At 42.3% G+C, this 9,915-nt stretch overlaps 1 protein-coding gene across 4 annotated transcripts; it reads left to right on the forward strand.

Moving 5' to 3' along the window:
- The first annotated feature begins 214 nt into the window (after positions 1–214).
- On the forward strand, positions 215–9,915 carry ENPP4 (ectonucleotide pyrophosphatase/phosphodiesterase 4). 4 transcript variants are annotated; one of them, XM_080917269.1, is made up of 4 exons: positions 215–319; positions 3,618–4,475; positions 4,804–4,974; positions 6,670–9,915. In XM_080917269.1, exons 2-4 carry the CDS (start codon positions 3,650–3,652, stop codon positions 7,035–7,037), a joined length of 1,365 nt encoding a protein of 454 aa, XP_080773395.1. In that variant the 5' UTR covers positions 215–319; positions 3,618–3,649; the 3' UTR covers positions 7,038–9,915. The 4 variants fall into 4 exon arrangements, with proteins under 4 accessions (XP_080773395.1, XP_080773396.1, XP_080773394.1 ...); XM_080917270.1 differs by lacking the exon at positions 215–319 and adding an exon at positions 324–372; XM_080917268.1 differs by lacking the exon at positions 215–319 and adding an exon at positions 344–505 and having other exon boundaries at positions 6,673–9,915.

The following is a 9,915-nucleotide window of genomic DNA, read 5'->3' on the forward strand; positions in this document are numbered from 1 at the left end:
CCAATGGGAAAGGGAGTCCCATTCGCCGCGCGTTCAGGCATCCAATCCAGGTAGGCGTCTCAGACTCCGCGGCCGGCCACAGGCGCCTCTCCAGCGTCCTGCTGCAGTTGTGCATTCGGAGCGCCGGGGCAGCGCCTGGGCAGCGCCGGTCTCCGCGGCGGTCGGCCGGGTGGGCGTCCGCTACTGCGCAGGCGTCCCAGGAAGCGCTCCGCGGAGCAGCACTCCGCCCGCGTCCGCCGAGCCCGCAAGCACCCCGGAGCGCGCGGTTCCGCTAGCGCCGAGTTCCGCTCGCTACGGACCGAAGTGGCAGCGGAGGCGGGTGAGTCCTGAAGGGAAATGCCACTCCCTTCCCCAGCTTGCGGAGGGCAGAAGGTAGAGACAGTGAGAACTTCTGGTCCCTTCTTCTCCACCCGCGGCGTCGGTCGGCTGGTGGAGGCGCGGGTGGGGTGACCAGGGAGGCGGGAAGGAGCGTACTGCGGCAGGTGGATGTCAACTGTGGCGTTAGGTGAGGGGCTGGGTCGTGGTCCGGGTCAGGGTCAGGGTCAAGGCGTGCAGGACGCGCCTGCCTCTGCTCCAGGGTTAGTGCTTTCATGCTGTCAAATGGAGTTCCTGTCCTAAAAACTAGAAAGCAAGCTGGGAGAGATGCCGGATGCCAGGCTAGGCGCTGCACAAACAACCCTTCTCATGTTGGAGCCAGCCCGGAACCTTGTTGGCTGTCCAGCTCGTGACTGGAAAATCCGTGTACCTTTGGTAGGACTCCAGAAAGGTCAGCTGCAGAAGCACGCGCCGTAGTGTGGTTTTCCCCTTTCTTCCAGTTTCCCCAGAGATGTCTCAATTTTAGGGGGAACTTGGAGCTTTTGCGCTTCTCCCCTGCCTTACCCCTCAACTAAGTTTAAAATCTCTTCTACTGGGAAGAAATTTTGTTGGCTATACATTGTGGGGCATTTTGTGCGCAGTAAGATAGATGTAACTAAGTTGAAGATGCTTTGTGTGGCCTAGAACAGTGGCAAACCATTTAGAATCGTAGGATCTTTAACACTTCCAGGGAGTTGGTATTTTTCCCTTTAGGTTGTTAAACACTTAATAAAAATCTATGGGTATTGTTACCTGTGCTACACAGGAAATAAAGGATAACGCTATTTTTTAAGCCACATTTGTATTTCATTGCTTCAAAGAGCAGATGGAATGCTAAGGCTTGGAAGTGGCCTTTACCTTACCCTCCTCCAAACCAAGCCTTTAATGGTCTAGGATTCAGCAGAGGTGAATAATGGCTTGCATTCCATTTAGGCAAAACAGTCAACCCAGAGGAGGCAAGGGATGTTTTGTCCCCCAAAGGAGACAATATCAAATTTCCAGTTACTGACAAGCTATTTTATGCAGTCCAGATACATCTGCTATTTTTTTTTCCTTTTAAAATTCCCCTTGGGGGTTTTGTTAGTGTGAAAATAACAATTTCTTGCAACATTTTATAATTCCATTCTCGGAACCATGGCTTTCTCATTCCCTGAAAATGGTCTGAGGACCTTTTTTGACTGGCGATTTGTTGATAGCTTAAGACTCGGTGTTAGAATAAAACATGTCAGATTAATAATGGATCTCTGTGCTGCTAAGGAAGGATGTTCTGAAGAGGGTGGTTCTGTTCAGCGTGGAGAGTGTTGTCTGGCTTGTTAACTTGTAATATTTCTATACTTGTTACAAGCATAAAATTAAGATGGTAGTAAACCTTTCTGAGCTCCATCAGTCAGTATACTGAAGTGTCACCACATATAAAAAGAGTCTAAAGCCTTCTTCATTTATCATGAGTTCCATTGTAATGTTCTGCCCGACCTAGCCCAGGCCTGACTAATGTGACAACTAAAATGGACGAGGGAAGCTAATATTGAGGACCTGCTTCTAACCTTTATGCATTCCCATTTTATGTACAAAGAACTAGAAGCTGGGAGAACAGATGACCCAGACCCTACCTTATATCAGACTTTCTACCCTGTCCATGTTGCTAAGCTTAAAGACAAGGACTGCTTTTGATTCCAGGCAGTGTGCTAAGAGTTCTGGGATTCCTAATAGCAAGTGTGTGTGTGTTTGTTTGTTTGTCTAATGTCCTTTTAAACTCAGGATTTGGAAAAGAAAGATTTTGTTTGTTTGTTTTTTTTGTTTGTGGGAGAAGGGCAGACCTAGGTTTCATTATGTAGTATCACTTTGAGTATAGGAAGTAATGCAAGACATTCTCATGTTGAAACACCCCAATCTGCATTATAAGATGCGTAATTCACACCGTTTTTGAGGTAAGATGAGATGATAAAACCGTTTGCTATTTTGTGGCGGGGCATTTAAGAATTTAAAATGTAGTTTGACATGTAAGGCAGCATTGGATGCACACTTAGGTGGATGGACATTTATGAAGTCATAACCATCACCACAGTTGATCTGAAAGCACTTTTCACCATCCCACGAAAGAAACTTCTTCCCCTTTGCATTCACTGGTACTCTCTCACAAGCCTATCCCTAAGGCTCTCCATGCTGTCTTTATCTCTGTGGAAATGGCTCCCTTAAACATTTCATCTACATAGAATCATACAAGAGGTGACGTTTCTCTTTCATCTGTGTTCTTGGCAGGGCATTGAAGTTTTGGACATAATCAAAGGCAATGAGGAGTCACTGCCATATTTTCCTCTAAGAACTTCACAACTTTAGCTTTTGTGTAGGTCTGTGATCAGTTCTGACTTAGCTTTTCCATGTGGCAGCAGGTGTGAGTACTGTGGTCATTCTTTTGCAGGCAGCTGCCAGCTTTGCAACATTTATTGAATTGGCTCCTCATCTCTCTAACCGTTAGAGGTAACTGTTTTTGAATAGGCACACTATAAAATCACATATAGTCCAGTAATCAACGGACTATTTCTAGAAAGTGTAATTAGGCACAATGCTGAACATGGGATGTTAGAAAAAAATATTGTCATGCCTTTAGCTATAAGGTGAACATTGAAGGGCGGTACAGTGATGACATTCCTTTTAGTAACGGTGAAATTTCTTCTGAAGGGCCTGTGGCATCCAAGTCCTTATCAGCTTTGTCTGTTGGTCAACTCCATGTCAAAATTGGAGCAGTTGCCCATTGAGATTTTTTTCCATTGGGTAGCGTTCCTTGTGTCTCTTGTAGCCGTAGTTTTGTCTTAGACACAAGCTGGTGATGGGCCAACATGGTAGACATCCCACCACTAGTCATGCGGGCTGATGTCAACCAAGCAAGCTTGTATTCTCAATAGAAGAATCATTTTTTTGTTTTCAGCTATTTTTTCTAAATATATAGGATGATTTCTGCTGCTATAGATGAGCAAGATAGCCAAATAGGGGTGTCTGTGGAGACAAAAGGAGGTCCCGTTTTCCCTCCGGAACTTGATAATGTGTGCAACAGGTGTCAGAAGGGAACTGGAAAAGGAAAGGCAAATTATTTTCTGTGTTTCAACTTCATTTTTACCTTTAAAGCTAAGTTCTAGGTTGCCATCAGTAAAGTTAGTATATAAGGGATTTGTAAATGTTGATTCTCTTCTGCTGGGTAAATTTCTGAAACTTAAGTAGTGTTGCTACTTTATGCATTATGATTTTGTTTTGTTTTTATGTTTTAGGGGCCCTACTTGCTGTGTTCAACGTGTTCAATATGAAGTCATTAGTAATGGTTTTGTTTTGGGGACTTGTCACTGGCTATAGAGGTAACTCTTCCTATAGCTCTGCACCCCAGTTACTTCTTGTGTCCTTTGATGGCTTTAGAGCTGACTACTTGAAGAACTATGACCTTCCTCACCTCCAGAACTTTATCAAAGAAGGTGTCTTGGTGGAACATGTTAAAAATGTTTTTATCACAAAAACATTTCCAAACCACTACAGCATTGTGACAGGCTTATATGAGGAAAGCCATGGCATTGTGGCCAACTCCATGTATGATGACGTCACAAAGAAACATTTTTCTGAATCCAATGACAAGGATCCATTTTGGTGGAATGGAGCAGTGCCTATTTGGGTGACCAATCAGCTTCAGGAAAACAGATCAAGTGCTGCCGCTATGTGGCCTGGTACTGATGTGTCCATTCATAATATCACACCTTCCTATTTTATGAATTACAGCAGCTCAGTGCCCTTTAAGGAGAGACTAAATAACATTACCATGTGGCTCAGCAGTTCCAACCCACCGGTCACCTTTGCAACGCTCTATTGGGAAGAACCAGATATAAGCGGCCACAGATATGGGCCTGAAGATAAAGAAAACATGCGTCGGGTATTGAAAGAAGTAGATGACCTTATTGGTGATCTTGTCGAAAATCTCAAGGTGTTAGGACTGTGGGAAAGCCTTAATGTGATCATTACAAGCGACCACGGGATGACTCAGTGTTCTGAGAACAGACTGATATATTTGGATTCCTGCATTGACCATTCAAACTATACTGTTATAGACTTAACCCCTGTGGCTGCGATTCTTCCCAAAATAAGTAAGTAGCTGTTTAAAATAAGTGAGATAGACATTTCTTCCAGTGATGGAATTAATTATCAGTAGTAATACATAGTTTATATTTGCTTAGGAAAATCAGTGTAAAAACTGTCCCCTTTCTAAATCGACCAGGACAGGCTAGTTGGATATGTGGGTTATTCCAAGTGTCCATCCCTGACACTGTTGCATAATTACAATGTTTTGAGGATTAAAAGCAATTTAATTATATATTATTCAGAATGTATTTATCTTTGTGCTAGTCAGTTATATCATCATATCTTTGCTTCTAAGTCAACCTCCGTTCTCCCGTTTGTCTTTCCCTTTTATAGATGTAACAGAGGTTTATAACAAACTGAAGCACTGTAACCCTCACATGAATGTTTATCTCAAAGAAGCTATTCCTAACAGATTTTACTACCAACACAGCGAGCGAATACAGCCCATTATTCTGGTTGCTGATGAAGGCTGGACAATCTCACTAAACACATCATCATTAAAACGTAAGCATTTATTTCTACATTTGTGAAGTCCCTAAGGGCTACATCACCTATTGTGACCTTGTTCAGAAAGGCAGATGCTTTGATTTAGTTAGTCCATACCGTACTGTTAGTTCAGTTCTGCAGGGCAATTCTCAAGTGAGTTTGATCACACGGCCGTTTACAGTGACCACAGTTGACTATTCCATCGGGAGGTTGTGTAACTCTAGGGAAGAGCTCTACTTTCACTTTCCAATTCCTTCTTGTGCATGTTTGGAAAAAAATAAAAAGTTTGCCTGAGTGACCCTAGACTTTCCTAGATGATGAAGTCATTTCCTGCTGTGCTCAGGTTCTGTGGGTCACTGGGTAAGAGTTGAAAGCAAACACGCAGTTAAGTTAGCAAAGTGGATCTGTCACAACTGCTCAGACCCCGGTGGAGTGTGTGGGGTGAGCTTCACGTCTTGTCGCAGATGGTGGTTATACATCTGTATTTTGTTTTTGGTTTTACTACTTGAAGAATTCTGATCCCAGAGTTCATTGCAGGGTTCAGCAAAGCTCCTTCAAGTGCAGGGTAATAACAGTTTCTGGCTTCGTGGGCCAGCTGGTCTCGCTTTCAGCCGCTCAGGTCAGCTGTTTTCCTAGCGTTACAGCTGCCACGGACAATGGTAAGCTCGTTGCAGTGGTGTGTGTGGTAATGAAAGCTGGCTTACAAGGCAGGTGAAGGACCACATTTATGTGTGGACTGACAACAGAATGGGAACCTGGAAGCATGAGGCAAGCGTGAAACACACTGGGTGCTATTTATATTTACGTCGTTTTAAATACTTTTTTTTGTAAACTAGGAAAATACAGAGAAGAGAACAAAACCATCACAATCTGTCAGTTTGAAAATATAGACAAATATTATTTGTGGGAACCCCCCACTCTGCCAATATCTTCTTTATGGTACCTGAGTTAGAATTTTGGTCACAGTGGAATCATTGGAGGCTTGTGATATCAGGGTCCTGAGCACTACATCAAACTTCTATATCCCTAAAGTGGAAATTCATGAAATGCATGTGCTCCACATTCACAGACAAGGTCCTTAGAGCTAAACTGAAGAATCTGCTATTGGATTTCTGTTGGGGATGACTAGCCATTATTCCTTTGAGCCAGATGTTTAATGGAGCTATAAGCAAGAGTTGTCTGCATTTCTTTTACATTCAGTACACAAGTGCTTTCTCGAAAATCCTCACTTATCTGACCTTCCTGACTTTTGAGGTGTTTATGAGCTGGCAGTGTTACATCATGGTATTGCTTATTGGAACAGCTGAGAGAGTTAAGTGTGGAATGCCATGCCCTGTTCAGTGTTCTGTCTTCTCCTCTCTCAGTTGTACAGGATCCTCAGCACCAAGGCTGTTGATAGTGAGCTTTGGCTACTTGTGCTATGACAGCTACTAGCACTGGGGATGAATTGGTGAAGTAAGGGGTTAGAGCTGAAACATCAGGACCTCAGCTTGAGAAGTGTTGAAGTCTAAAGCTGTGATTCATGTGTAAATTTGGGCTGCCCTAAGTTGAAGGAAACACAGATTTTCGGGTCTGGCTTCTGTTTAGTGCAGCCAGCCAGAATCTTAATAGATGGAGACAAGGCTGCCAAGAGGCTGGTGTATTTATAGTGAACAAGATATTCTGTAATAAAACACTAGCATTTAATAACATAATTTTGTCTTTTTTTGCCAGTAGGTGACCATGGCTATGACAATTCCTTGCCTAGTATGCATCCGTTTCTTGCTGCCCATGGACCTGCATTTAGAAAAGGTTACAGGCAGAGCACCATCAGCACTGTGGATATTTATCCAATGATGTGCCACATCCTGGGACTAACACCACAGCCCAATAATGGAACCTTCAGTCGTGCCAAGTGCTTGTTAGTGGACCAGTGGTGCATTAATCTCCCAGAAGTCATTGGAATTGTTGTCAGTGCACTATTGGCGTTATCCATGCTAACAGGCCTCATCATCTTCATGCAGAACAGAACATCGGCATCCCGTCCATTCTCCCGCCTCCAGCTGCAGGAAGATGATGACGATGATCCTTTAATTGAGTAATTCACTAGGCCTTATTCATTTCTAAACTGAGGATCCATGCAAGGAGTAGTGTTACAGCCATAAGAAGATATATTTCCAAAGACAAGACAGATATCGCAAAATTACTCTGGTGTGTGTGTGTTGTTGTTGTTGTTGATGATGTTTTTGTTTTGTTTTGTTGTATTGTGTTTTGTTGCCTGATGCAAATAACCCTGATGGTAATAGTCACTGGTAAATCAGTTCAAACCACCTGTTTTCATTACAAGTCTAGCCTTTGAGAAAATACTCTGGGCCTACCTGCCTTCTTTCCTTCCTTCTTCTTTTCTTTATTTTCAATGAAATATATCCTTACATGAAAATATATAGAATTTAATAGGCATGCTTTTCTAACAACTTTATATATTTGTACATGACACAAAACTATTTATGTAATTTGTGAATTTTGTGTATCCTGGAGAAAAGTTTGCATATATTTTTATATTTGTAATTAGTTAGTGTGTGTCCCTAGAAAACCCTTGGCATAGGAAATTCTGTGATAGTTAATAAAACTGATTAGCCACATAGCATAACTGTAGCACACAAAGAAACTGTTTTAAATAAAGCTGCTAAAACCAAGCAAAACCCAAGGAGGGCGATGTAACATAAGGTCTGAGCTTGGTCAACCGTAAGCCGTTGACACCTCAGCAGTTGAGTCTGGAGCTGGGCCCTGTGGCGCACACCTGTGGGAAGGGTGGGGCAGAGGGCTTTGAGATGGAGTCCAGCTTGGGTTCCCTAGCCACACTTGTAGTTTTCTTTGTCCGAGTGTCTGTTTTAGTTACAGAACAATGTTCTCTATTTGTGTGTAACATCTCGGTAAGTTGTGTGTGCTGGTGTGTTTGTATGAGAGGATGTGCAGACATCATATGACATGCAAAGGGGACTGGACTCTGTCAGAACTGAGCTGTCAAGAGTCAGCTCAAGGAAAGGCTACTTGCAGACTTTACATGTATACTTTCACCAACTTACGATTTAATATCACAATTAAAATATTATATATTTGTTACAATTTTCAATTCTCATTTTTATTAGAAGTGCTCAAATGCTGTAGGAAAAAATATGATGCTAGTATAAAGCTGCAAGGTCAGTATTTTTGTATTGACCTTTGAGGCTCCCGAATGTGCCTTCTATGCAGTTGAGTGGTAAGACACATAAAATGGAGGTTTGTGTCTTCTGCCCTGGCAGCGGCCTTGTGCTAAGGGCAGAGCAGCTCCAGCCCTGCACTGCCTGATTCAACACCTGACTCATCGTAACCCCAAGAACCAAAGAATTGTTGTGAAGCACTGGCATCATCCATTCACTCTGTAGCTGGGTCCTCAGAACCAGAGCTATTTGGACAAGCAAGCCTGTATGATGTCCGTTTGACAACGGACCACTGCTTCGTGTTGCTGGTGTGATCGTCAGCATCTTAAAATGTAAAGCAAACTTGGTTATTGCTCTTCAGATGCGAGGTGGATCTACAGTAAGCTTGCAGTGCAGTTAAACACTGATGACCTATGATGAACAATGACACGTGTCAGTCATCTTAGATTTATTGTGCTGTCCTGGTTCACTGCGAACTTCTATAAAGTTCGATGTCTGCTGCCTCATTGTAATGGGTCTTTAGAGGCATTTCTGCACTGCATACATAACCTATGCTCTTGGCCACAGAATGGCTGTTTTAAGAACAGGGTAGGACTGGTTTTGTTCATAAATGTTCTGACTTATTTTGTTACACTCGGTAGTGATACGGTAGTGGTAAAGAGTTGATCCAGTAAAACAGTAGAGACATCCTTATTTCAATTTCCATTTAAGAAAATAACAAACTGCCATGTTCACTTTGAGGAAAATGAGCAGGCATTTTTGAAGTGTCTCCCAGCAGAGCTGAAGATACCTGAGTTCCTCCAGTGGTGCAGAGCCCAGTGACTCCCTTACCTTGCCTGCACCTTACACTTGGTGTCCACCTCTAGAGGAGATCTTCAAAAGGGATGGGATAGGAAAGATGCCCTGCCAGTGTTTTAGCCCATGCAACACATGTATTTATTTTATATTTTATTCTGTTCTCAGAATACTAGAACTAGGTAAAATCTTATAAAGTGCTTATTCAGGAGACAAGAATAGTATTTATTTAATCAACTAGATTATCATATTGAACTTTCTGCTAATTCATTTGTATCTTTGAAAAAAAAATTATTACCGTTAAAGCCCATGCCTGCAGTTTTGCTCTGAGAAAACCTTTTTGGTAAAGGTAGCCTTTGACATGGAGGTCTGGGTGTATATGTTGCAAAGCATTAGCTAGACATGCTCTGCTTTCTGTTCAGGAAAAAATATTTGGCTTCAGGTAATATTTAGCTCTTGGTGATTGTACCCAAAGGTCATAGGAAAGTGTTTGTCTGTGTTTTTGTTCATTACAATAGGTCAGCTCAGAACTGAGAACCTTGACTTTCTAGTAGAGAGTCAGTTGGTTCCTGTTCGCCATCTATCCTGCATGCTCTTCAGTAAAAGCAATGGCAGATGCAAACGCTTACTGGTTGTGCTGCCCAGAAGGCTTCCTTTAAGAACCTACAGGTAAAGCTTTGGGATAGGGAAGGATCTGATGCCTTTGCACTGATCTTGGGTGTATCCCTCTCATGCCTACCTGGTGAGCTCTAAGGATGGCTGGCTTTAATTCTTTTTATAAAGAGTGGTTTGTTTCATTTTTAATTTATAACATTACAAATAAAGGACAAAAATTAGGTATAAAGTATGTATTTATTGTCAGTTCTCAAACAGCCTATAAATACTATACGTTGTAAGGAAATTTGCAGTGCCTTAAGTTAAAGGAAATACCTTGTTTCAACATGTAGCTAATGACTTGTTTATGATTCAAATTTATGTAAATAAA

Source organism: Micromys minutus, assembly GCF_963924665.1.
Source record: "Micromys minutus genome assembly, chromosome: 5".
NCBI classification, from domain to species: domain Eukaryota; kingdom Metazoa; phylum Chordata; class Mammalia; order Rodentia; family Muridae; genus Micromys; species Micromys minutus.

Excerpts from the sequence above, each read along its gene's own strand:
- ENPP4 (XM_080917267.1), top strand. Across the intron at positions 4,476-4,803 it reads TGCGATTCTTCCCAAAATAA|ATGTAACAGAGGTTTATAAC; the intron begins GTAAGTAGCTGT and ends TCCCTTTTATAG. Across the intron at positions 4,975-6,669 it reads AAACACATCATCATTAAAAC|TAGGTGACCATGGCTATGAC; the intron begins GTAAGCATTTAT and ends TTTTTTTGCCAG.